Here is a 27,704-nt window from a genome sequence, read left to right on the forward strand (position 1 = left end):
TCGGAAGGTCATCCAGAAAACATGCTCCCACTGTTAGGACCGATCACAAACTACCTACACACTACATGCGACCCAAGTACCATGGTACAACTTTATAAATCCTCTCCTGTCCATCCTTGATTCCTACCTCCTTACCCCTCTCCTTTCCCGTCCTACTCACCAATCTGGATCTACCATTGACCTCATCTTTACCTCTTCCTTCTCTTCTTCTCCCATTTCTGCTCTACCTAACTACCTTTCTGACCACTCCTTACTCTCCTTCTCCCTCACCCCTCCTTTCCCCTCCTCCCCCCTCCTTCTTCCACCCTCTACTTCCGTCATGACCTACGTAATTTCAACCCTTCTCTCTTCCTTACTTCCTGCTCTTCCTTCCTCCCCCCCTCGCACTTCTCCTCTCTTTCAGCTACTGAAGCGTCCTTCACCTTAACTTCCTCCCTTACCTCTTCTCTAGATCTTCTTTACCCTCTCTCCTCGTTTCACCCTTCTCACCGTCCTGCTCATTTGGCTTTCACCTCATCTTTCTGCCATGCGCCGCCTTCTTAGGCGCCTCGAACGTTCCTGGCTCAAACACCCCACCTCTTCCAACCAATCTGCATACTTCGACTATCACTCCCTCTATGACTCCTGTCTCAATTCTGCTAAGCGCACTTACTTCTCCGACCTTCTTCACTCTCAGTCCTCCCATCCACGCCGCATCTTTCAAACCTTATCTCGACTTCTTTCTCCTCCCACCCTTGATCATTCCATTGGCTCTCCTCTCTCTGCCTCTGACCTTGCCTCCATCTTTTCCAACAAAGTCCTCAACCTCCGACAATCTATTCTCTTTTACCCTTCTTATTCTCCCCCTCCACCGCACCCCTCCTCCCCCTGCCTTCTCCGTGTCCTCATTTACCCCTATCACTCCATCTGAAGTTACCCTCCTCCTTTCCAAAACTCATCCCACTGCTTCTCCTGCGGACCCCATTCCTACCTCCCTTATCCCTAAAATCTACCCTCTCTTAATACCTTATCTCACCTCCTTCTTCAACACCTGTCTCCCTACATCCACCTTCCCCTCTCCTTTTAAGCATGCTACCATCATCCCCATTCTCAAAAAAACTTCTTCTTACCCCCATCTTCCATCCAATTATCGCCCCATCTCCCTTCTTCCCTTCCTCTCCAAACTTCTAGAATGTATTGTCTATTCTCAACTCTCTACCTTTATCTCCAATCATTCCCTCCCCCCCAACCCAATCTGGATTCCACCCTCTTCACTCCAGGGAAACTGCTCTCACCTCCATTCTCAACTCTCTCCTATCTGCTCGCTACTCTAAGCATTCTTCTATTCTTATCCTACTTGATCTCTCAGCTGCCTTCAATACTGTTGACCACACTCTTCTCCTTAACTCTCTCTCCTCATTTGGCCTTAAAGACTCCATCCTCGACTGGTTCTCCTCCTATCTCTCTAATCGCACATTTTCAGTCTCCTGTGGTGGCCGCTCCTCACCTATCTTTCCTCTCAACCACGGTGTTCCCAAGGATCTGTCCTTTGCCCCTTTCTCTTCTCACTCTATACTTCCTTCCTAGCTCCCACTATCTCATCCTTTGGTGTATCACACCATTTCTAGCGGATGATACCTAGCTCTTCCTTTCCTTCTCCTCCTTCACACCTGACATCCACCTTAAGCTCTCTTCTTGCCTCTCCGCCATTAAATCTTGGATGCCCTCTCACTTCCTTTCTCTCAATTCAGATAAAACTGAGCTCCTCTTCTTCCCTGCCAACACTCTTCCTCCTCCCTCTCCTCCTCCCTTCATTCCCTTTCCTCCCTCCCAACCTCCCTTCTCCCCTCATGCCCGCAACCTCGGGCCCCACATCGACCCCCACCTCTCTCTTTCTCACCACATTTCTCTCACTGCCAGATTTTGCTGCTTCCACCTCTACAATATCTATACAATTCGTCCTCTCCTTCTCCAGACTCTTCTACTGCTCCACTCTCTTCTTTGGACTCCCCGCCTCACAACTCTCACCCCTCAAATCTATCTACCACTCCGCTATCCACTCCCTCTGCCTTCTCTCATCTCACAACTCCATCTCCTCTTCCCTTGTCTCACTAGGATGGCTCCCTTTTCACTCCAAGCTTAAATTTAACTTCCTCTGTCTTTTCCGCAAAGCCCTCTATTGTCTTGCCCCTCCCTATCTATCCTCCCTTCTCACGTTCTACACCCCTTCTCCTTCTCTCCATTCTGCAGATCTCTTCCTTCTTTCTCCTCCTCCTCCACCCAGTGCCGCTTCCGCTACTTCCAACTTCTTGCTCCTTTCCATTTGAACCGCCTTCCCCTCCCAGTCCGCTCTACTACCTCCTACCCCTCATTTCGCACCTCTCTAAAATCCTACCTCTTTCAATCACCCCCCCAGCATCTTTTAGCTTCCTCTTTCTCTATTGAATGCTCCTCCTCCGTCACTTTCTAACCCTCCTCTTTCACTTCAGTCCCCCTCCGTATGCACTTAACCTCACCAATAATTTAAATTGTTCCCTGTACTGTTTTCTGGTTTGATTCAATGTTATGTATTGCTTGTTGTGATTTCTTGTTCCTCATGTAAAGCGCTTTGGCTTAAAGCGCTATATAAATCTAAAAAAATACAAATAAATACAAATAACAACACCTTATTACTTGCCAAAGACAAAACAGCACCCCTGACCCTAAGCAAACCTAAACCAGCCACACATCTCAATGCCTGGTACACCCCCAACCTAAAACCGCTACGCTCAGCCAAGCAAACTGCCGAAGCATCATGGAAAACTTGCCCACAGTAACTAAGAAAGAGGCTATAAACAGGCCCTCATCCAAGCAAAAAACCATACCTACAACGAGCGCACAGCAAATGCCAAGTCAGACACAAAAGAATTATCCTCCATTTTATGCGAACTAGAATCCCCCTCCAAACCTCCTGAAAGCTGCATTCTCTAACACAGCAGCCGCCATGCCTGCCCCAGTCTCCTGCGAAGTGCCCCAAGGCTTGTGTGTTTCACCTACACTGTACAATATTTTCACAAAGCTCCTGTCCGACCACCTGGATTAATTAGGCATCCTTTACACCAACTATGCGGACGACACACAGATCCTTCTGCCTATTACCGGTAACTACAAAACTGACTCTGCTGCACTCAACAAAATATACCAATACATCCAAAACTGGATGGCACAACATGAACTTTGTCTTAACGGCGATAAAACAGGGCTCCTGTTAATAGGGAGCCACCCCTGCATCAACAAACTAGACACCAAATACCAAGCCTTCTCCATCGACGGGAGCAGCATCACCGTCCTGACAGAAGTCAATACAGTAGGAGTCTACCTAAGCTCGTCACTCTCTTTAACCAGACAAGTCAATACAACAGCCTCTGCGGGGACCTACACATAAAAACTGATCAACGCCTGCAGACCATTGCTCACACCTGACAACTGTACCACGCTGGTCAGGGCCCTCATATAATCGCAACTAGACTATCGCAACGCTCTGTTCGCAGGCTCATCCTCAAGTAATATAATAAAAAAAGTTATTCAGAACAATACTCTGCGTGCAGCACTAAACATCCCAAAGAAAGATCACATCTCCGCAGCTAGACGCAATGCACACTGGCTCCCAGTCCAAGACCGCATCGGATTCAAAACCCTATCTATCACGCACAAATGCCTCGACAACAAAGCACCAATATACCTCGCCAATAAAATTGCTACAACCCATTCTATCAGACCTACTAGAGCCACCACCTCACACCTCCTTACCACACCCAAATTCAAAAGAGCCAAGGCAGGGGGCTGCAGCTTTCCAGTCATGGCTGCAAAAGAGTGGAATGCCCTGCCACTAGACCTTAGGTCAGACCCTTCAAACCAGTTCCCCCGCAAAAAACTCAAAAGCTGGCTATTTAAAATAAGCCTATAAGAGCCTTTAAATCTCAGAAAATATTTGCGTGTACTCCCTGACTTGAACACATATGCAATCTGCCTGTTTAAATAATTGTATGCCTTTCTGTACCTGCTGCAACCAGTGCTCAGATACCTTGAGGGTTTGGCGCGCTATACAAATGCCAAATAAATAAATAACTGTGCCAATACTATAGAAAAGGTTGAGTGTAAGATGCCATGTAGCATCACAATGGTGTGCTGAAATGTGTCCGTAGTTAGAAAGTGCAGGACGGCCCCCAGCTTCAGCAGGGGTGGGTTTGCAGTCCTGATTCAGATCCCACTCTGGAGGTCTAGCTGTATGAGCCCAAGAAGGTGAGCTATGGTGTCCATATTCAGCCAGTAGAGTACTGTTATCTGCTAATCCCTCATTGTCCAGGGTGAGGGTCTGACCTGGGTATGGGTGGTCTCCTCATGGCACGTCTCCTCTGTCTTTGCGGAGGCAGTCTCCTTGGCTGTTGCCGCAATGCATACCTCTCCAGCTCAATATATAACATTGAGTTGTGGAGCTCATATTGCATGTCCGCTAGGAGCTGCATGTTGCTTTGAAGTGTGTTCAATGGAAGGTGTGGGTCTTAAATTACCTTTGGGATGCAATTGGATGGATCTTTGGATTATTTTCCACACCTTCATTCATTCACCTACAACGCAGACTTTGAGTATCCTATAAAAGGGCTCTCTTTTACTAAATAGGTTAAGAGAATAATTGCATTGCCCTTTGGCTCAAGCTACAACATTTCATTACTTTTTAGTTGAGGGAGCGTGCAATTGAATGTGTATCGGGTCATCAAGGTGCCTGGAAAAACTAGATCACCGGGAGAACCATGTCTTCCTCCTATTAGTCAGCACTTTTTGCAACATATTCTAAGACTGGAGTTTGTCTGGAGCAGTTTATTTGGAAGAAACATTGGAAGACTTTTTTTTGGAATCCCAACAATGTGTTTTCCATTTTTATTATTATTATCACATAATTTATGCAACACCTATTTAATATTTCTCTAAAAACAAGAGCCCAGCTGAGAATCACGTGTGAGATATTGTATGACTGTAATTTGAATATTCCGTAGTTTCCTAGAACATGGATTTTTATTTCTGAATAAAAAGTTCTGCCTTTGTTTACAGACTGTAGTCGACTTGGGAAATGGGATTTTCAGGCATAAACTAATGCGGTCGAGGCACCTGTGCGCTCGCTAACTAATGGTAGGTGGAGGCACTAGTATATTTATGTAAATATGAACCGCGAGCACTGTGAACATAGTAGGCATTCTAGTGTCCAGCAGTCCGTACATCCTGAATTTAGTAATTTAAGGTGTGCCTCTCCTGCTCTGCAGGTTGGCATCAAGCGGAACTATTCAAGGAAGTGGGCTATGTTCTTTTGCAAAATGGACGCAAAATGTAGAAAAGGAGTTATGTTAAGAGCATACATACTGGAGTTGGTCCTTTTACGACATTGTATCCGGATTGTAGAAACACACCCATTTTGGCACCATCCTCTGAGTGGACATACTTTAACAGATGGTCCATGGTTTCCTTGCACCACTTTCTGAAAAACAAGAATACATTGTGATGTGAAATTGCGTCATCGCTTTGCCACTGGCTCTACCCAATTAAATCGATACATTTGACTCAACAATCATATTTGACAAACCCAGTAGGAAGGTCTCATTAATCAGGTACTTTACCTGGAATCAAACAAAAATGTCGACCTGGGAAATGCGACGGCCGAAAATACAGATTTTTTTTTTAAACACCCCCTTTACACCACATATATATGTGGGGGGTAATGGGATATTAGAGAAATATGGGCGTGGGGGTCTCCCCCCGCATATCTGTGCTATGCAGTGTTAAGGGGATTTAATTTGAAAGAAAGTCGGCATTTTCGACCAACGGAATTACATGTGGTCGCAGTGATCACATAGATCCCTTTACCTCACTCTTCATGTTCATGTCTTCCATATTGTTGGAGAGTTACCCTATTCCCTCTTGGCTGGGTAACTGGGTAACCTTTGTCAACAAAGATCATTTTTTAGGTTCATTGGTAATCTTGTCTTGCAGTCCCTGCTCAGATGGAGTACAAAACTCTAGCTAGCTCAACCAATTATATACATATGAGTTGGTATACATTATCTATATGACAGATCTAACGCATACCAACTACTTCACACCAATTTGTATTGCTATAACCCAACCTTGATGCTAACCACAGGGTGACATGCCTAATGAAAAACGTTTGCGTGTGTGTGTGTTTGTGCGTCTGTATGTGCACACATTCCTGCACATGCTCAATGAAGCAGGATATTCCAGATTAAAAACAAGGCCTTTTACCTGGACAGGAAACACCTAACAATGAGGCTGCATCTAAGCTTTGGAGGGAGAGAGATTCATAACTACCACTTGAGAATCTGCTGCCTCCTAATGTACGGTGTAAACCCCTGGGTGTGGTCAGGGACACGTTTAGAATCCATGACGGCAGGTACCACTCATCTGGAAGGAAGTATGAGGAGGTCCCATGCGCGTCATTGTGGCCAACTTGAACTTAGTAGGGTATGTTGCAGGCAATCAGGGTAAGCTAGAAACTAGTCTCAGGATCTGAGCAGTAGTATTTTGCACCGTTTCATCACCTGACACTGTGGAACAATGAGTACCTGTGTAGTTTGCAGAGAACCAACAGTATGTTTAACAGATGATCATTTACTATAGAATATGTATTGTTGTTAATGAAATGTTTGCCACTATTTGGCAGCATTATTCTGTTGTCCATTATGCAAAAATCAATATTCTTGTAAGTAAACTACAGAAGAACTTAGCAAAGCTGACTGAGACAGGGTTATGAAAAAAGATCCTTGATCAATGTTTAACTATTTTGTTTATTGTATTGTTTAATGCGCGAACCTGGCCCATAGGCAGAGTTCAGGAGAAGCAAGAAGCTAGCATTGAGCTAGCATTTTTGACATTAACGCAGTGCTGTGGGGGTTTGGCAAGGTGTCAGTCCTGGGGGAGGAAGCATTGAAAGAGTGTTGAAAGAGCCATGTCTTCACAATTCTGCCGAATTGCAAGATGGAAGGGGCAGTACGAGTCTCCAGGGTGAGTGAGTGCCAGAGGGATGGGGCATAGCAAGAGAAGGACTGCTTTCTGGCCCTTTCCTTATGGGTAAGTGTGGACTATAACCTTTTGGTGGTCAAGCAACGGGAGGTGCAGGAACCTCCTGAGATACTGAGTTTGGCTGCCAGGTAAGATGGGATTCTGTTGGAGACAACTTTGTATATGATGCACATGGTTTTAAAGAGAATCCTTGCAGGGAGGGGGAGCCAGTGCAGATCACGTAGGATGAGGGTGTGGTGGTCGAATCTACGGGCACCCACGGTAAAGAAGAAAATCGTACCAGATATTCACTCTTCTGCCTTAAAAAGCAAGAAAATCCAACTAGCAATTTGTAATGGGGAGATATAATATTTGGAGGACTGAGGTTTGTGAAATATTGAACAAATCTGCACTATTCTTCGAGTAAATACAAAAATATGTGAACAATTTCGACCGACAACACCTGTAACCTTTGAGAAAAGTACCCACTCCCAAAAGTAGGTTAAGTCTTACTTTTCCCCGCAAACAAACCCCATCACTTACACTGCTGCTTCTGGAACCATCAAACAATTTCTAACAACGCAGAACACCCAAGCATAGGATTTCGAACAAAACAATAATAAACATGTCCTGTTCAAAAGGTTTAAAGAAACACGTCAATTAATTCCTATACTGTAACTCTAAATTGGTTGGCGTATCTAATCCAACATAAATGGCAAAATAAATATATATAGGCAGTACAATAAAAACGTCTACAGGAACACATTCTGCAATGCTTGCAGGCTATGAAACATGATGAAAAATATCTAATAACAATTCATCGGAGGCGATAAACTCAAGGAAGTAACATTAAAAGGAATACTGACATATGTGTAATGTTATCAAATACCAAACACACCAAACAAAGTTCTATCCAACCTTTCACAGACCACAAAGTCCTGTTCATATTTTTCTTTGACTTCATATTTTTCTTTCCCTCTTTCTCTTTCAAGGCAAGGTGGTGGATGTGGAGGCACACTCAAGTGATGGTTAGAGTTTTCTAAATATTGGCACAAGGTTAGGTAAAGTTTTAGGTGCTCCTGGTTAGTAAAGTGCCACCTTTACTGAGATAAATGCTAGGACGGGGGGTTCACCGTAAAGCAACGAGGAGCAAACCAGAGCACAGCAATGGGCAAGACCGTTTCGTTTTGCCAAACATATTGAAGTTATATATCTACATAATTCATATGCATTCAATCAAGGAAGTACAAAAGATTACGTTGTGATTCTCAAGTGTATATTAAATAGTCATACACAAATGTTTATCACCAATTGTTTCACAAACTGTTGTTCTTTTCACATATACCTCTTAAAACACAAAGGCCCTCATTAGGACCTTGGCGGAGGACCATGGCGCTATTAGCCATGGTGGTTGGCGGACTTACCGCCCCATTCCGACCTTGGCGGGGCGGTAAGTCCCCAATCCCCATTTACCCTTCCCCATTCCCATTTTTGCCCCATTGGGCATAATGGGAGTGGGGAAGGCGTTAATTACGCCACCGTAAATTACGGTGGCGTAATTAACAACAAGGTCCCTTAGCGCCATGGATTTTAACGCCTGCTAAAAGCAGGTGTTAGATCTGCCATGGCGCTAAGGGAACTCGTACTCAGGCGGTAAGGGTCGGCTATGTTTACGCCGGCGTAAACCCCTTACCGCCTGGGTCCTAATGAGGCCCAAAAACTCTTACAAAAGCCATTTCACAATTGGGACATTCAAATTAGGCATAAAAGTATAAGCTCCTGTTGACATATTAATTCCATATGTACAAACTTATCAATGCCCTTTTTTAGAGTAAAGTCCCAATATCTTGATAGAAATCGCTCAGTCTTTTGGTATGGCTGATTGTTGATATTATGTCCTGTCTCTAACTACGCGTTTCGGGCATGTGTAACACCCTTCTTCAGGTTCATATATTGGGCTTGTGCTTTGCTGGGTTCTGAAATGAAAATAGTATAGAAACTCAATTACACATGTGTGTCTCTCTTAATAAACCACTTCGAAATAGTCCTGAATTAACTCATTATACACTAAGTGAATAACCTTATGGTGGGTTATACAATCCCTGAAGCGAGGTCTCAATGGGTTTGTTCTGGGTTCTTCACTGGAAAAGATGTATACACAAATATATAAAAAATATATAAAAATCAGGCTTGAATCTTCACTGTGTCACAGTGGCAGCGTACAGAGGGAACCGGCGCTATATACAGCGCTGGGTCCCCCTATATGTCGTCTTTACTCTGAAAGATAGTGGTAAGTGGAGGAAAGTAAGGAAAATGCCCAGTGCCTACCTCAATTGTAACGAAGGTCAAGACCCGATCGATCGAGTATCGGCATAAGCTTGCTTGTAGCAACACACAGGTGTGTCCTGAGAATGTATATAAAGCCCCAATCAGTTTAGGATCTAAGCATATAAATATATAGATGAAGTAGTCTCCCTACCTTCTGAATGATGGTTAGGAGAATGCCGTAGTCATAACTGCAGTGGCCGCAGCCGTGTAATAGTTGACACGCTAGTCAACACTCTTCGGTCTAAAAATTCTGTTCACTCTGACCTAGAATACCACAGACAGACTGGGCGATATGAGATAAACACGTCGATTGGATACATGAAATGCGTGGATGTACCAAAAGTATGAATGCAGCAAATGAGTGAATAGTCTTCGTAAATAACCAAACATCGTCAAGTTTGAGGATAGGCACTAATATGATTGAAAAATTATAATAATTAAAAAAAATAGTAATTTTCTTGGCCCACGGGAAATAATTATGAATAATAAATCAGTATGAAACAGGTTTGTTTAATGTTTTTTTTTAAATGATAACAAAAAATACTTAGTGTGCATGTATCCAATCAAGGAATTAACCAATTAATACATTCCCTACATTTAACATGATTAACCACAATTAATGAAGCACCTTGGGACATCAGAAGATGAATATGTATAGACAGTGGAAGCATCTGAGGGTAAGAAAAACTGCTGACTAGCAAGGCATTTAAAACATAACAAAAGGGGGGCGTGGAGCATGAAGACGTGAGCTCTGTCGGCCCCGCTGTGGCCTACAGAATCCTGTAGTTTATATCCTGTTGTACCATATTTACCTGTTATTACAAACTTGGAGGGCAATGGAACAACCGCCGAACATCCTGTCCGTGCCCCAAAGAAAATGGAGATGGGGAACTAGTGAACGGAAGGCCGTGGCGGAAGATGCAAGAGACCAACCACCATATTGATGAATGGGCCACCGTCCGCACCGCTTACTGAGGGTCTGTGAATCCTGATTAACCCTGCGGCGGCAGCAATTCAACTGTCTAACACCAGCACTGGGGCCCCCGCCTGGTACACCGGATCGGGTGTCAAGATGGCCCGCAGTGTGCCGGATGAGTGCAAAGAGGCGCCTACAGCTGTAGCCCGCCCAAGTGAAGTTCTCCCAGTGGGAATTGAGAATGATGGGGCATGCACACCCTAAAGTAACGTGGAGCAGTAGGACTGCAGTGCGGAACCCGGGTTTGGGACGCTGCAGACAGGGTTCCAGAATGGCATGTCTGGTGTGAGGTGAGCAGGTGGTGTGGCTCGGCGAGGACAAAGGGAACAGCTTGCCTGTGCTCCTCCTGCTGGATGCGACCACAGCCACTATTGGAGGTGATTTGAATGGTGGAGATGCCTAACCTTTGGATATCGTCTACCTGGCGGAGGAATTCCCGGCAGCAGGGCGGATAGGTAAGGCAGGCTTTGTGGGTCGCTGGTGGTGGAGGCTGGGCAGAGGAGGGCAGAGAATGGCTGGGGAGTCGTGCCTCATATAGAGTGGATGCAGTGCTGTGTGACCTCCCCCTGAAAACAGCAAGAGCATAAATCAACCTGGGAAGATATTCTTATACCCATATCAAACCGCAGCTACTACCACTAGAACACAGGCGATCTCCCTGTTCTTTTTTTTTAGAAGCTTGGGGTCAGGCAAATCTCCTTATTATGGGGCTCACAGCACTGGCATTCTACACTACCAACGTCATAAGAGAAGTAGACTGGAGGCAGACACCCCTTCCCCCAGCTACAATCCATCCCGACCATGGTGAAAGAGAAATCCAAGAAAAACGGTACACAGAGTAAAATGGAGCAATGACCTGTTAATACTCTGATCGCTTCCAGGGCCCAGGCTCTCAACAACGCGGTGGGAGAGGTGGCGACAGGCGGAGACTCCCTCTCTCTCAGGGATGTGATGAGTGCCATTGCGTGCTCAAGATTGTCAATGGAGGAGAAGATAGACAAATTGAGTTCAGAGGTATCCTTACATAAGTTGTCTTCACGAATGAGGGAAGCTGAACGACGCACATCAGACTCGGAAGATGCCATCAAGATACTGGAGCGCCAAATGATGACGGCCTTGCAACAAGAGCCGAGTGGATGAAAGTGAAGGCCGATCCCGGCGTAACAACATTTGCATGCTGGGGCGCACAGGGAAATGGAGGGACCTGGTATGGAGCTCTTTCTAGAACAACGGCTCGTAGACCTTGTGGCACCCAAGAAACTCTCCAATTTGTTGGAATGGCCTATGGCAGGTGCACCACTGTGCATGGTAATTTCAAAATTACAGAATTACCATGACCGTGATGCGCAGCTACAAAGGGCATGTGTGAATGGGCCAATAACCTACAACGGCTACTAATTGCTTTCTTTGCAGACTACACCAGGAAGGTACCATGAGCCAGACAATCCTTTGACTCGATCAAGAGATGTTAACTCCTCCTCCTGGCTCAACTCAATATATACTTTAAAGGGGCATCTCCTCACTTCACAGATCCATGTGATGCCTGGACGTGGTTTGGGGCAAATGTTGAGGTGGACGCTAATACTGAAGGGCGAAAGGATAATCTCCTGCTAACGCAAGAACAGAGGAAGCCCTCAGGACCAGATAGGCCCAGAGAATGTAATACTACATCTGTGGAGGACGATGCCCGAGTGTCTATGGATGAGGGCTGATGAGCCCATGTTGCTATGTAAACTCCTTACCTGTTCCAGCAAGGGTTGTGGCAACATATTGTCTGGTTCACCTTTTACATGTTAATGCTGATTTCAACTGACAGGATTTGAAGGTAGAACTACTCCCCCCTACATGACTGTTAATAGTAACTAGTTCATTATAATGTTCGGGCGACAGGTACTTCAGTTTGGGACGGAGTATGGGGTGGGGGAGTATGAGGTGTTACGGTTGGGGTCCAGTATGGAGTGAGGTTCATTGGGGGTAGGTGCTGGGTTATTTTCTCCAATTTGGGCACATACACGGATATCTCATAAGATGAAACTTGCTTCCACCATCCAGGTCATGGCTGCGGGAAGCAGGGAAAGGGGTTTCACTATGCTAAACGTATTTACATGGGGTCCATAACACCTGACGGGCAGGTCTCCTTTTTGACCTGGAATGTGAATGGGTTGCGCTGTAGCATTAAACACAGGCTGGTGCTACAATTTCTTAATCAATACTCTCCAGATATAGCCCTCCTCACGGAAACGCACTTAGAAGGTCGGAGTGTCACTTCTTTAAAAGATCGAACTACAAAACAGCAGCACTTGCAGGTTTCTCTAGGGTGTCAGTGGCACCTTGATTCTGATTCACAAATGGCTTCCCCTTCAGCTTCTTCTGATATGACAAGACCCATTGGGAAGCTTTATTGTGTTACGGCGTGAAATGTGGAGCACTGTTTGGGGTATTATGGCTATTTATGCACCTCCACCATTGAACTTGAATCTATTGGACATGGTACAGACGATGGTCATGAACAACCATGCTGATACTTGGGTCCTAGGAGGGGGTGTCAATGAAGTAATGGACCCATTCTCCGAACAGACTCATCTTAGGAACAGAAACCCAAATATGCCTAGAAAGTTACACTCCTTCTCAATGGTTCTCGGGCTCTCAGATGCATGGAGGATACAACATACTCTTGTTCAGGGTTTCTCATTTTTCTCTGGGGTACATGGATCTATGTCTCGTATAGATTATTTATTTCTTCTCCACTGTGACACACACGGGCTAGCGTCAATAATATTCTTGGCCAGGGGGATTTTGGATCACTCCCCGCTTCTCATGTAACTCAAAAGTGGCAGGAATAGACCCCAGGCGCCATGGCACCTAAACAGTTACTATCTGGGCTTCCCTGATTTCATAGACGGTATCACTTCAAAGACGTTTGAATATTTCACTCTTAATGAAGGGTCGGTGGACAGCCAGGTGACACTCTGGGAGGGTTATAAGATGGTCTTGAGAGGAGAAATGATCTCACTAGTGACCTCGAAAAAGAAACTTCAGATACAGACAGTAAGGGAAGCTGAGGCTGCTGTAATCATAGCCAAGGAAGAATTCCTTACAACGGGATAATCAGCATCACGTGAGGTGCTCCTCGTGGCCCAGGAGGCACTGTGGAACGTCATTCTAGGTAATGCACGACAGACTTTTTGGGCTAAGCGCTGCCAGATTTTTGAATTGGGTGACCAGGCTGGGAAAATCCTCACTTGAGTAGAGAGCAGGGAGGAAGGGAGCAGGTATGTGAGGACAATAATAGACAACATAGGGGACCGGATTTCTGACGATGTGGGCATCGCTGAAACATTTGCGGCTTATTGAAACACTCTGTTGAGCCTCGGGAGACCAGGACTCATGAGTTTAAGGGCCCTGTGTGATATCACTCTTCCTCACTTATCATCCCAGCAAACAACAAATTTGGAGACTGAAATACCTGAGGAGGTGATAGCTGCTGCGTTTGAATGGTTTCCCGGTAGAAACTGGGAAAAAATGTAGTGACCTTACGATTGCCAATTTACATAAAATATTTTATTGTAGTAGGGAAGAAGTGATGTTACCTACAGACCTGTGAAGGGCCTGTATCATAGTCCTTCCCAAAAAGGCAAACCACTGCATCTCTGTTCATCATATAGGCCTATTTCACTTATAAATGGGGAAGTTAAGATTCTAGACAGAGTGCTTGCTAAGCGCCTGAGGGTGGTGATATCCTCCCTGGTCCAACGGGACCAATGCAGATTCATGCCAAACAAATCAACCCGCAGGAACATTTGCATACTGCATTTAGCTATAAGTCAGTCCTTGATATTGCAAGACCCCGCTCACTCTTCTTTCTATCGACTTTGAAAAGGCTTTTCGATTTCGTCATGTGGGACTATTTATGGGAAGTTATGAAGCACATGGGTTTCGGGGAGAATGTTCTGGGTGGATCCATCTGATTTAAAAATCACCACTGGCGGAAGTCAGGGTAAATAGGGATTCCTCAAGGGTTTTTCCACTGAGCGCGGGACCAGACATGGGTGTTCCCTTTCCCCTCTGCTGTTTACATTAACAATAGAGCTTTTAGTGATTAAACTGAGATCTGACAAGGAATGGTCAGGGTTCCGTTGGCCATCAGGTAGAGAGGACAAAGTCTTGCTGTATGCGGACGATCTTTTGGTATATATGGCGGACACAGTGCAATTGTTTCACTCTGTGACAAGCATACTTAGTGAATATGAAACGATTTGTGGTCTCAGGGGTAACTGGCAAAAGTCCATCTTTTTTCCGATACAGGGGGAGTAAGAGGATATGCCTCAAGGATGTCCAGGCCAGACCTCGAGGGTCGGTTTCAAATATTTAGGTATTGAAGTAGGGATCAGCATGGCAGTGTTAATTTCCCGAAACCTCCACCCTATCACTGAGAGATTTCTTCAAGATGTAAATCACTGGAAAGCCCTTCCACAGAACCTACTCTGGAAGGCTGCTCTGTTTAAAATGTTAACTCTTCCCAGATATCTTTATATACTTCAGAATGCCCTGCTCCCAATACCTAAGATGGAATTAGACAAAATTGACTCAGCTCTGAGAGACCTACTTTGGGGTGGGGTGCAACCTCAAATTGCCCTGGCTACACTGCAACACTCAGTTTGAGAAGGGGGCATAGGATTACCCTGTGTGTTTCACTACTACTGGGCGAGCCAACAGGGGACACCGAGCAACTGTCTAGCTTGGGATTCTCAGCTACTACACATTCAGGCTGAGTTGGCATTGTTGAAGGGGCTTTCACCAACTTAGACCCTTTCCAGTGAATGAAGGAGGTCAACACTACCAAATATGACATTGCACATTTGTATTTATTTTAATGTTATGTTAATTTATAATGCACTTAATACCAGGGAGTGGTTTCTAAACGTGGGATCGTGATTCAAACCTGTGTTGCACCGCGCGTGGTCTTGCTTCCAAGACAAACGCATTGCCCCTGACCTATCCTTTCTCACATTGTGAGGGTGTGGAAGGAAGCTCATCAAGGTATAGGGCGGGGGTGCCATTGGACGTTTGCTCAACCACTATGGGAAAATGCACACCTACCTGAGGTTAATTAAATCTGGAACCTCAGGGTGTGGAGATGAGGAATATTTTATCACTGGCCGATGTGGTACGGGAGGGTAGATTAGGGTCCTTTACGGACCTTCAATCCTGTTTCGGGTTACCCGACTCTGAACGTTACCATTATATGCAGGTCATGCATGCTCTGAGATCACAAGTTCAGAATGTTCAAGACATCCCAGCTTGTTCGCCCCTGGAGGCTAATATTTTTCTGGAACGTATCATGATGAAGGTCACGTCTACCATATATCAGTTCATAACTGCCTTCAGATCTGGGGAAATGTCGGGCCTTTAAGCTAGATGGGAAGCAGAGGTGGGCTCTGTTGCACCTGAGGAGTGAGTTGAGGCACTGATCTTCCCCCAGGAATTAGGAATCTCAGCTAGGTCATAGTTAATTCAGCTTTAGGTGCTTCAAAGGGTGTATTACTCACGAGCAGTGTTGTTCAAATGTTGGCGGGCAGAACATTGAAAATGCTTGATATGTGGGAGTACTGAAGGAGCTTTTCTCCGTACTCTGTGGGAATGCACCCATGTGTGATATTTTTGGAACAACTGTCTACAGCAATTGATTAATATTCTAGGTGTCACAGTTCCGGAAGATCCAAAGTTGTATTACTGGGGATTTGGGGAGAAGCCACATATAATCGTTATGAAAAATCATTTTCCACAGCTATCAAGTGGGCATCAGTTGACCGCCCTCGGCTTAGCAAGTGGATCTTGGATGATGTCGACACATGCATATCCTTGGAATAGAGGGGATGGGATTTCCCAGACATAGCACAGATATGGGGAAAATGGGAGGAAGGGGTTAGAAGTGAGGATGTGTGCAGTTCTAATTTGGTTGATTATTTCCTATGTAACTGCAAAAAAGCATCTCAAGGCCGGGGAAGCTAGCAGGTGTGCTGCAGTTATGCATTCTATTGAGTTGCGCCCCCACTTAAGTTTCTAGCCTATGTTGTTATTGTTAGTAAAATTAATCAAAAATGTTTTAAAAAATATATAACAAAAAAAAGTATCACTAAATGGGCTATTAATGAAGGAGCAGTAAATGGGGCATTATTATGTTATGTTATGTTATTTTGCATTTATATAGCGCCTTATATACCATTGGTATGGTCTGAAGGCGCTGGTAGGTTGAACGCCCTTGGGAACCGAAGTTCAGATCAGTAGAGAGAGTAGAGGGAATCAAAAGGTGCGTGTGAGCACTGGGTATGTGTGCAGCTCGTGCGGTATTCGTGTAGAAGCTGCTTCTTAGCGGTAGGTGTGGTGGTTGAGAGATCAGGAGTATGTGTTGGTTCTGGCAGGATTTATCCAGACCGGATGTGGCTGCGTTAGGCCGGAGGAGAACGCCTGGCTGGGGGGTGTGTAACCAGCAGTATTTACTTAGAGTGATGTGGAGTGAGCGGCGGATGTTGATATGAGAACAGTTATACCGAATGGTGTCATAGTATCCCTGTGTTCTAGTTGAGTGGTGATGTAAAGGAGAGAGTAAGCATGATGGTGTGATATGCTCTTTCAAACGTTACCTGCATTCCAGACCATACTATACACATCACGCAATTATTATGATGAGCGTCACGTGTGAAATGATTGTCTTGAAATACTGAGTGGTCAATAATACTCTGCAATTTATAATAGGACCCCATTTCATTGGATTCCTGCAAGAAAACGTTTATTTTAGTTTTTTTTCTGTTTCTGTAAACAATGTGTGAATGTTTATGATGTATAACTCTTGTTTTTTTTATTTTGTAGTATAATGTGTACAATTACAAAAGTTTTGGGAAAGAAGGACCATCAACATGAGCACCTATGGACACAAACATGAGGTACGATCTAGAATTTACACCTACATCTGACACTCAATTTGCTGTGTCATGGGACATTTTCTATTTCTAATTATCGGTGAGATGACATCTAAATCTGTTTTCAGTTTCTATGGGGAACACTTTTTTACTTTCCATGGTCTACATCATTTTTACTTTCTATGGATCCAACAGTTACTTTCCTATTAATATTTAAATAATGCACATTTCAAAATGACCGTCAACAGAAGAACAGGCTATTGCCAGATATCACAAACACAAGATTATATAGTCAGGTAATACCCATTAAAAATATGACGCAAACATTTAATTTTAATTTTCACATAAACAGGTAAATCCCATAAGGTTCGGTCTAACTTTGTACAGACAACAACGTTCTGATCATGTTTTTGTTCCACTGCATGATAGGGAAACAAGTTGATCTTGTACAGTTTTCAGTTTCCATATTGATTGTGATAAATATAATAAACAAGTAAGAGCCCTGATGAAGCACACATGTTTTGCATCAAGCATTGGCTTTATTTATTTTGAAGTGGCTATATTTCCCTTGGAATAAAAGCTCTCTTAAATCATTAATATACGTTTGGATTTATAGGGTTATATTCTGTAGCTGAAACCGCAGTAACTTTTTTCAATATACGATGTTGTCATCATAAGGACAATCTCTATTATCAAATTTCAGCAGTAAAGGCTTAGGCTATCATCACTTAGAGTAGATTGATGACACCATAGTTTTATATAACTTGACAAACAATATGAGTCAACATAACCTTGATCAATGAATATATTCAGAATTAAACAACCTCTAAAAAATAGCTACATTCCTAGCTTTCTGTACATTTATTCTGACCAGACCACCCTTATATCGCCATGCCAAGATTTAACAGAACCTATCATATATTCATTATCCCCCTCTGTGGTTATCAGTACCCATGAGGTGGAAAAGTGTTCCATTATCACTGAAATATATGTTATGGTCTCCATTTTTCACATTGCCCTATATGCATCAGAGGTTACAAAATAGTAATCCTCCTTTATGTAGGGTATATTTCCCTGGGACATTAATGTGTAATATTCTGGCCTACATGCTTCCTCGAGGCTTGAAATATATTTCCATAATTCTTAATAGCTTGTACAATTTACATCACAGAAATGTTAATAAACAACATGGGTCTTTCCAGTATTTACTTGGTTAGAACAGCCAAAATGGCATTCACAAGAAAAGGGCATCTTACGTTTCCTGCACGTTTCCTTCATCATACAGATATGGCTGCCAAAGACCTGCGGCACCATCGCTGGTGGTGAGTGGTGTAAACCTATCTGCATAGATCACAATCTTCAGGGGTTTGACGATGGAATGATAGCGGTCATGAATGCATAAAGCCGAGGACAGTCCAATGACGCCCGCTCCAATAACAGCGATGTGCATTTTACGAGAAGCCAACACACTGCAATAGGAAACACAAAAAATGCAAGTGAGAAGGAATTAAACTAGAAAATCTGCAGAGCAACACAAAACTATACAAGAAAACAATCAGGCGTCTTTGAGATATTATTTCATGTATGCACAACATTTGGCCTACCAATGAAAAGGACCTCTGTGGTGCCTTCCCCAAGGGTTGCCAAAATCTGATGGCATTCGCCTCACACTGCAAATCTCAGTGAGATCTGCAGATGCTGCACAAAAGAACACTCTGAATAGGACCATCAAAAGCTTGGTCTCTTTCTAGACATTTGTATCCCATTTCTGCCACCTGCCATGTGCCTGGTTGGAATTTCAAGTCAGTATAGGTAGGAGGTGGAGCCGGATTGGTATATGGCGCTTCAATCCAAATTCCACAAATCGTCAGTCGTGACAGTGGAGTCCTCCTCCAGGGGAACATCTATGCCTGTTACCACCAGAAGATACGCAATGAACAGTATGCTTAACCCATAATATACAATACAGCTGCAGGAGTTTCCCTGATGCCATCTAATTACATTTCAGCATTGGGGCAGTTGAAGAACACAGGACTCAGCGATAGAAGAAATCGTCAATCTACACTTGCCCAGCATCTGTATAAGTCTATAATGTACACTGCCCTAAGACATCAGTCACATATACTCACACTTAATTACCTCTCAACCAATCACAAGCAACCATCCAGCCTCAGAGCCAATACACTGGAACCATTAGAGAGAGGACAGGAAAGTGGACCTTATTCCGTTCTACCTAAACCAGCAGGAGTAACTCTAACCCAATGTCCTCATGTTGCTGTAAGGCTGAAACATGTCTGGGGATGCTTGTGGTCTCGTGCAGAAGGGATGTGACCTAGCTGTTCGGGCTGGACTGCCCCTTTGAGGGTTGGACCATGCCTGATTTCCATATGGTCTTTCCCCTTCCTGTAATGGGTTGGCAGGCGAAGAACACTGGTCTGAGAAAGGCCAAAGGTTTAAGAATGATTCTAAACCTTCCAACCTTCACCTGTTTGTTTTTGCTTTGCAAGAGGAACGTGTCAGCGCCACACGACTCTCCATAACTATGACCTGTGAGCATCTGTCCCGCTCATATATACATTCCAATCTTAGTCCACTTGAAATCACACTGGCAAGAAATCTCTACCATCCACCGGATCTCTATCCATTCAGATATTAACCCGACCCGCTGACCATGCCATCATTACATGCATGGACAGCTACCCTTTAATGCAGAAAACCGTCACCCTATGAACATGGGAAGACGCTTTTCCTCTGCTGCATGCCACTATATAAAATCACACAAAGTGAAAACCTTAATTAATACTGCAGTCAACCTCTTAATGTTCATTGCGTATCATGGGTGTTACAACCAGTTAGTGGACAAAGTATATTCTCTCATATTGTACAAGGCTGCTTTCAATTTCAGGTCATGGGAGACATCTTATTCTTTAAGTAGCCCCAGTCGCAGGTGTTAGTTATTACAGCACTTGGATACCCTAAAGCTTGAGCTCTATAGAAAGAACTGGTTGATATAAGTAAAATCGATGTGCTGTTAAAGAGTTATTCATAAAAATGATAATACCTAATTGACACAGTGCACACATGCAATGAATGCAGACCAAACTCTTCAACTTTCAGAAAGATTCAAGGAGGTGTGAGCAGCGGATCAGGTAGCTTGGGTTGTGGATATTACCTAAAACGAGTCCAAATAAACTGTGGACATTCTGTGTTTCATTGCTGATTGGTGGTCGGGAAATTTGAACTGCACATGCTCCTCTCTGACTTTAAGCAGCTGAACACAACTGTTTCTGTTCTGCTTGTGAGGATGTTGCTCAAGTCAGAATATTCAGAGTAAGGACTATAGAAGAGATTGTAGATTTGGCTAAGAGGTCTATAACGGAATGTATGTGCTAGTTAAGCAATAAATGAACATTTCGAGGGCATCAACAAGAGGTAATGGCCCCCATCTCAAGTTAATAGGACCTAGCGACGTGAGGGTCTTTAAGGTGGCCAAGGAAAGATATTACCTGGTGATGGACTGAGGAGGGGGGGGTGCTACTGCTATTAGGAAATTGCAACTCATGAGAGTAGAATGCTCTGTTTAAAACGAGGGAAGACAAAGGAGAAACATCAAAATGTTGGGACAGAAGACCTTAACCTAATCCTCTGCCATTGCATTATCTGCAATGGAACTGCCAACATTCCACTGCTCCAAAGTAGCATAAAGTGCATAAAGTACACTGTTCTAGAGGTGGCTTAGGTGGTAGCGAGTTCCTCAGTGAGGGTTTAGGGCAGTTACCACCCCAGCCGTCCCAGAGCATGGTGCTCAATGCTAGTAGCACCACACTCATTTTGATGGGCGCTATAATTTTTTTTTCATTGAAATATGTCCCCTTTGCTAGATGGGCATGTACAGTGGTCTGCCCATCCACCAAAGGAAAGATTGGGCCAGTTCAACATGGCCACCATGTATTGTTGAAAATGGCTCTGACGCGAGATCCTGCTCACGATATATGGCAGAGTCATGTAAAGAGATGGCAGGATGGAGGAGTAGTGGGGCTGGTCCGTAAAGTAACTGTGCTGACACTGTGGAGCGTGGAGTGGTGTGCGGCGGATGGACAGACTGGGGACATGAGGAAACAACCCAGCACACGGGAACGCAGTGTTCAGCTGTCCTTGTAAGTGGTGGCATACAGAGCACATTATTTAATGAAACACAGAATTCTTAAGGACAGGAAAGGAAAATCAATTTGTTGAAGGCTCTGGTTCGGGAAAATAAGGCATATAGGGGGTCATTCCGAGGTTGGAGGTAAGGGAAAAACGATGCCGGTAAAGGATTACCGGCATTGCTTTCCGCTACGGGCTATTCTGACCAGTCAGACCGCTATTTACTGTACCGTAAAAGTCGATGCCGTAAATATCGGTCTTGGGTCGCGACCCACCATGCCGAAATTAGCGGCATGGCGTAAACCGGAGCTGATCACAAGTAACGCGCACATGTAAATAACAACCTCCTTAAGGCCGTAAAGTACCTTACCGGCATGGAGTACATACAGGCATCTTAGAGAAGGAGTAAAGAACCCTGAACAGTGGTTCCCAGAGCCACAGGTGCACACAATGAGCACAGGTGGAGGCAATGGAGTCTGCCACAGCAGAAAAGGATCACACCCACACACCGCACCCCCTCCCACACCAAGATGATACCAATAGTGGTAGCAGTACATGAAGCAGGAAGCCCTGCCTGCAAGGGCACAACCACAAGAACAACACCAACAACACCAGGCCCCACCACTGAGGAGACACAGGGGGAGAAGGAGGGTGAGAAAGGCCCAGCATTCAGCACCAGTGCAGCCTCCGTCACCACCCCAGCAGCCCCCATTCCCACGCATCAGGTCCGGTCCCTCAAGGAAACCCCTGAGCAGATACACACCCTCTACCAGCTTGACTGTGCCACCATCACCACCATAGTTGGCGTTAGAAATTACGAGATAAGCGAGCAGCATACAAATACACACCGCTATCCCCGCTCAACACAGTGGGGCTCATGCATGGCATATCACAAACGTCCATTTCACGGACGAAGAAACAAGTGCTGGATCACCTCCTCAAGCACACAAGGGGCTACAAATCTCTAACAAGGTCTACCCAGGAGATATACGACACAAAAGTTGCCCCCCATGCATTGGCAGGCATGCCAAATTACATGGGTGCCCCTGACTGCACCCACGTGGATTAGGCGGACCTGCATGGCATGCAGGTGGCGTATCACAACCGCAAGCAATACCACTCCATCAACGTGCAGACGGAATGCAACGCAAGCAAGAACATCACACATGGGTGGGCCCTACATCCAGGAACAACTCATGACTCAATGGGCCAGCTGAACTCCACGCTACCCTGCCGCATGGGGCGACATGCAGGATGACGTGCCTGGCTGCTTGGTGAGTCGTCTGACTGTGTCATGCCAGTGCATCGGTGCCATGAGGTGGGTACCTGCATAAACAAACTGGGTCGAAATGATGAAGCCAGTGCACGATGTTCACCCCACCAAACACCGTGCCACAGATCCAGTGTAACGGCGCATGAGTACAGATTCCCACATCGATGGAGTAAGGCGCACACCAAACACAACATAACCAACATCTGACAAGGACAAATCCCACAACACATGCACCACTCATTGGCAGCCCCCACAACCATAAGGGCATATAGGAAGACACACTGCGTATGCAGAATGTGGCTGCCTCCAGCATGTCACCACACCAGAGAGTCATCCCTGGGAGTGGATTGAACTGAGGGCAGCAGGGATACCGCACCACATCACCGGTTCGGCACACCCATAGGAGTGGTGGAATTCACCATAGTATGGATCAGAGCAGTATGATGAATATGAGCCACTGACTACAGCCAACACACCCAACTACGGATTCACACAGTACACAGCACTTCATGGATCTAGATTCAAGACTGCTGCATGCATCAACGAAGCACGTACCACGCGATGTGGGTGCCATTGTTCATAAACCAATCTCGAAGACGCTCCCCCCTACAGCATTCCATTGCACAGGACACATATTGGGCCCATGAATGTGCTAAATGCATCCATGGACATGTGCGTATGGGCATCAATGACCTGCTGCCATGTAAGACAAGTTCAGTTCTCCACCATGACAGTCCAAACACTTACCTTAATTGGCTAGACATGCAAGTGTTGGTGGCTGTCCCTTGACACCATGGTACAGGACCCCTGTCAGAAACCCACAGAACAGGCCCAAGGAGGCCTACCATACTGCCCATACTCGTGCATGCGTGGAGATGAAGCAGCCACTTGGCTTGCATAAGGCACATATGAGTTGCCGAAGCTGGACTGGTGGGGGACCCATCTACTGCAATGTGTAGGTGTCCAAGACCCCCATGTCATGTGAAAATCTGAACAAAATGTGCATCCCTTGGTACGTGGCCCTGTCCCCTGACATGGGACTGCTAGCACCAGATGAAGATGGAGTGAAGGAGGAGGAGCAAGGGGCAAGACAGCATCATGGAGGAGGGGCACAGGAGGGACATGTCATGTGGCAAACATTGATTGGACATCAAAACCAAAACACAAGTCAGAAGAGGGTGGCATTACATGGGCACACAGGGCACTGGGTGTGTGGATACTTGTAGATCATGCACTGTCAGACGTCATAATACACATGCTCAATGATGAATGTCCACACAGGTTAAACTTTGCGACTCCAACGGTGTATTGTAAATTTAAATGCATAGGTGTAAACATTCCCTCCACCACCCTCCCTCCCCCCCAACTCCACAACAAACCCTCACCCCCCACCCCCCTCACCCCCAACTCCACAACAAACCCTCACCCCCCAGCCCACTCCCCCCAACTCCAAAACCCTCACCCCCCAGCCCCCTCCCCCCAACTCCACAACAGTAGGCCCATGTTGTCCATCAAGGCCACATGTGGCAGCAATGCCGACTATTCCATGCTCCCGGGGCCCGGTGGAGGCATGTTCCACCACCGCCTAGAACGCAGAGTGCGTCGTGGTGGGCTTGCCGGGGTGGATCGACTGGATGAGGGGGTGTCCTCCTGCTGAGGCGACTGATTGGGATGAGCAGCTTCAAGGGCATCTGCAATGTGTCCTAGGACATCGCATAACCGGTTAGTGCTCTCTGTGACCACCTGACGCATTGCCCTAACTTCGTCTAGCCGTTCCACCCTGGCCTGGCGGTTGTCCTCCATCAACCCATTGATGAGGGCAGTCAGCTGTGTCGCACGAAGTGCATCCAGTGATGGTGGTTCATCCCTGCAGAGGATTGGGCCTACATACCCTGGCAGGGCCTCGACTGGGGAACTTGGCCCGGGATCGGCGTCTCCCTGTGCATCGCCACGTGCACTTCGTCCAGATGTGTCAGGCTCCCCTGAGTCACTGCACGACACTTGGGGGACATTGCTGGGCTCTGGGGTGTAGACGGTGGGGTAGAAGTCCTCCTCTGACGCCCCACAGATTGACAAGGGGCTGTCCACATTTTCCATGAAGGCCGTGGCTGCCACCTCCCCAGCAATGCTCGACTCCTCTGACTTTGGGGTGGGCATTGAGGCAGGCGCCGATGCAGGGAGGGATGGGGGTGGTGCATCCTCCATGGACCTTTGGGGAGCTGGGGTGGGTGTTTTTGTCCGGGCTGGTATGCGGCGGAACCTGCCTTTGCCCCTGGAGGTGGTGGGATGGCTCGTCTCGGGCTCCTCGCTCTCATGCTCAGTGCTAGTGGGGGTAGAAGAGAGTGACGACATGAGTGATTGTTTGAGATGCTAATTACATTAATGGCTGCATGCACATTTCAGTCATTTGGGGTTTGTGGCCTTTTGGGCGTTGCAACAGCACTAGTTAATATGCACGCAGTTGTCGGAGTAACTCATCCTGCCCTGGTAATGTGCAGTCTGACTTGCACACTGCCGAACCTGCTGCACAGTGTGCATAATGGGATGTGCCAGTTAGTGCACTATGGTTGATGTGCGTTATGTACTGCCACTTGGCCCTTGATTGGGTGGCAGTTTGATCGGCATTATTTGGATGGGGGTGAAGGCAGCATGACAAGGTGCCTTGGACGTCCCTTGGGGGTGTATTCATCATGTAATTGCCATTGGCAGTGTTGACTTTGGACACTCACCTCCATCGGCAGACGAAGTTGCCCCACACTCCATATCGCCGACGCCCTCTATGGATTCTGTCCCAATCAATGCCGCGCATGTCTCCTCCCATGGCTCCAGTCTCATTGGGGAACCTGGGCCCCCTCCGGTCTGCAGTGCCTGACTTCGGTTGGTGGAGAGGATGCTCCGCACCCTCACCCACAAGTCATCCCACCGCTTGCGGCAGTCCTTGGGAGTGCGGGGGGTGGTGCCTACTGCGCTCACCCTTTAGGCGGTTTGTGCCCAGATGGTTTTTTTGCGGAGCAGTGCCTCTCGCCGCATGTTGGTGCTGAACACGACGTGTTCGACCATGGCCTGCAGCTCTTCTGGGCAAAATCGCTTCTTGCGGAGCCGGTCCGCTGCCTTCTTCAGGGCTTTTGGCATTGCTACCGGGTGTGTAGGCCTTTTCCGAACTTCAGATTGCTCCCAAGGGTGCTTCCTGATGAGGATGGCAATGGATTGTGTTTTTAAAGATGGCCGCCGCGCTCCTTCCCGTTCCTGTGCGATGACGATATTTCCGGTTCCGTGTTTTTGCGGTGACCGTAATTTACGGCATCCGTAAATTACAGTCACAGTTATTTACAGACGTCACTGCTTCCATGGCGGTGTTGTTATGTACGTCTCGCAGCATGCCGGTAGGGGGTTTTACGGCCCATTTAGCGGCATGCCGCTAAGTGCTTTACCGGCATTGACGAAAAGCTTGTGCCCGCGAAGTCATAATGGCCCGCAATTAGCGGTATGTCACCAAGCCGGTCTCGTTCTTTCCGCCATGCTGGTGAGTACCTGAACTTACCTCCAACCTCGGAATGACCCCCACAGTCTTGATTTTGGTTTACGTAAAATAGACTAGGAAGCTGAGGTGATAGCTAATCAGTCATAAGATCCATGGGCGAAAATAGGATTAAAAATAGGACAGTACAATACTTGTAGAAAACAAAACGGTGAGCAAAACTTTTAAGCATAACACATTCCAATACAAACTCAACGATATAACCAAACTAATTTGAAAAAATAAATATTTAAGCAAAAATCTGTAAATTCTGAGTGAAACATGCATGAACAAAATAGGAATGCATGATTAACTTATGTGAAAAAGCTTTCATTCTGTGCCCATCACCACCATAATGGTGTTATGGCGCTGATGCTGGTCTGCATAGTGGTGTATTGTGCCCTCCACCTGGGACCATCATCTGTTGTGGAAAGGAAAAGGTTGAAAGGATAAGAGAAGCAGGAGTAGACAAGAAAGGAGACTGACAAAGAAATGTAAAGGTAGAAGCGGGTTGAAAGGAGGATGTGTGCTTATGGTAGTAGGGGTGTTTCAGTAATTGTTGGTCATGGATTAAATGAATGTTGATCAGAAAGAAGGAGTGAAACATGTCCTTGATGCCGAGCAATTTTCCATGAGGACAGCTTTTAGTACAGTGATTGTGTGGTACTAGAATTAGTTAGCTGATGTTTGTGTGATGGATTACAGTTGTGCTCAAGCACACCCTTGAGGTGTGGAGACTTCTTCAACAAACGTTTTTAAATGTCCCTCCCAGTAAACCAGGAGGATAAGATGGGGGGCCAAGCCACGAGAAAGAAGTTCTGGTTCCCAGAGCTGGTTGTGTAAAGGGGAATGCATGGAATAAAAAAGGGAAGAGGGAGGGGGAGAAAGGGGAAATCTCGATCCTCAAAGAGCCACTCCTGGTTGGCAACTTGATGAGGTATGGGATCGACTGATCAATTTTAGGGCATGTGAGAAAGTGGGGTGCCTTACCTATGAGTGGGCAACCCAATCATATTAACACATACCCAGCTAGAATGAGAAAATATACCTTGAGCTCCCTATTCAAGCTGTAGTTAAAAAACTGTTTGAAAAGGAGAACGTGGTTGTGCAACAAAGAGGGTAGGTAGGGCAAGATGGGGTCAGATGTTCTTGTGTATTCAGTGACAGTCTGGCACCCTTCAGGGGGAAATGCTCCAATGGTGGAAGTTCTTGAGGCCTGTTAGGATGGTTATGGGGATGATCATTGCGGTGTGGGAGGCAGGATTCCTCATGGACTGAGGCTGGGCTCTTTAAGGAGTTAATCAGCATAATCCAGCCTTGTCCACCCTTCTCAACCATGTCCTGTTAAAAGAGGGCAACATTGGGATCTTATTTCCAACAGGGGTGATGAGTCTTCTTACCAGCTTATATTTGCACATCTGCTTTGGGTGGTAGGGGCCCTTTTCATTAACTTAGTGCCACTCACTTTTATTATTTATTGATTTGGTGTGTTGGAATCTTCTGTCAACTTCAAAGTGT

The 27,704-nt window shown here is 45.9% G+C and overlaps 1 protein-coding gene across 3 annotated transcripts in view; it reads right to left on the reverse strand.

Annotated features, from left to right (window-relative positions):
* The window catches only part of DAO (D-amino acid oxidase), a 431,100-nt gene that overhangs the window by 203,382 nt on the left and 200,014 nt on the right, over nucleotides 1-27,704 (reverse strand). For all 3 annotated transcript variants that reach the window (XM_069619457.1, XM_069619455.1, XM_069619456.1), the window contains exons 2-3: nucleotides 18,507-18,719; nucleotides 5,374-5,488 (exon numbers count right to left, since the gene is read on the reverse strand). In XM_069619457.1, the coding sequence (XP_069475558.1) occupies nucleotides 5,374-5,488; nucleotides 18,507-18,700 (309 nt within the window). In that variant the 5' untranslated portion in view covers nucleotides 18,701-18,719. The remainder of the gene's footprint in view (nucleotides 1-5,373; nucleotides 5,489-18,506; nucleotides 18,720-27,704) is intronic.

This window comes from Ambystoma mexicanum, chromosome 10 (genome assembly GCF_040938575.1).
Source record: "Ambystoma mexicanum isolate Mex_15411 chromosome 10, UKY_AmexF1_1, whole genome shotgun sequence".
NCBI lineage: Eukaryota > Metazoa > Chordata > Amphibia > Caudata > Ambystomatidae > Ambystoma > Ambystoma mexicanum.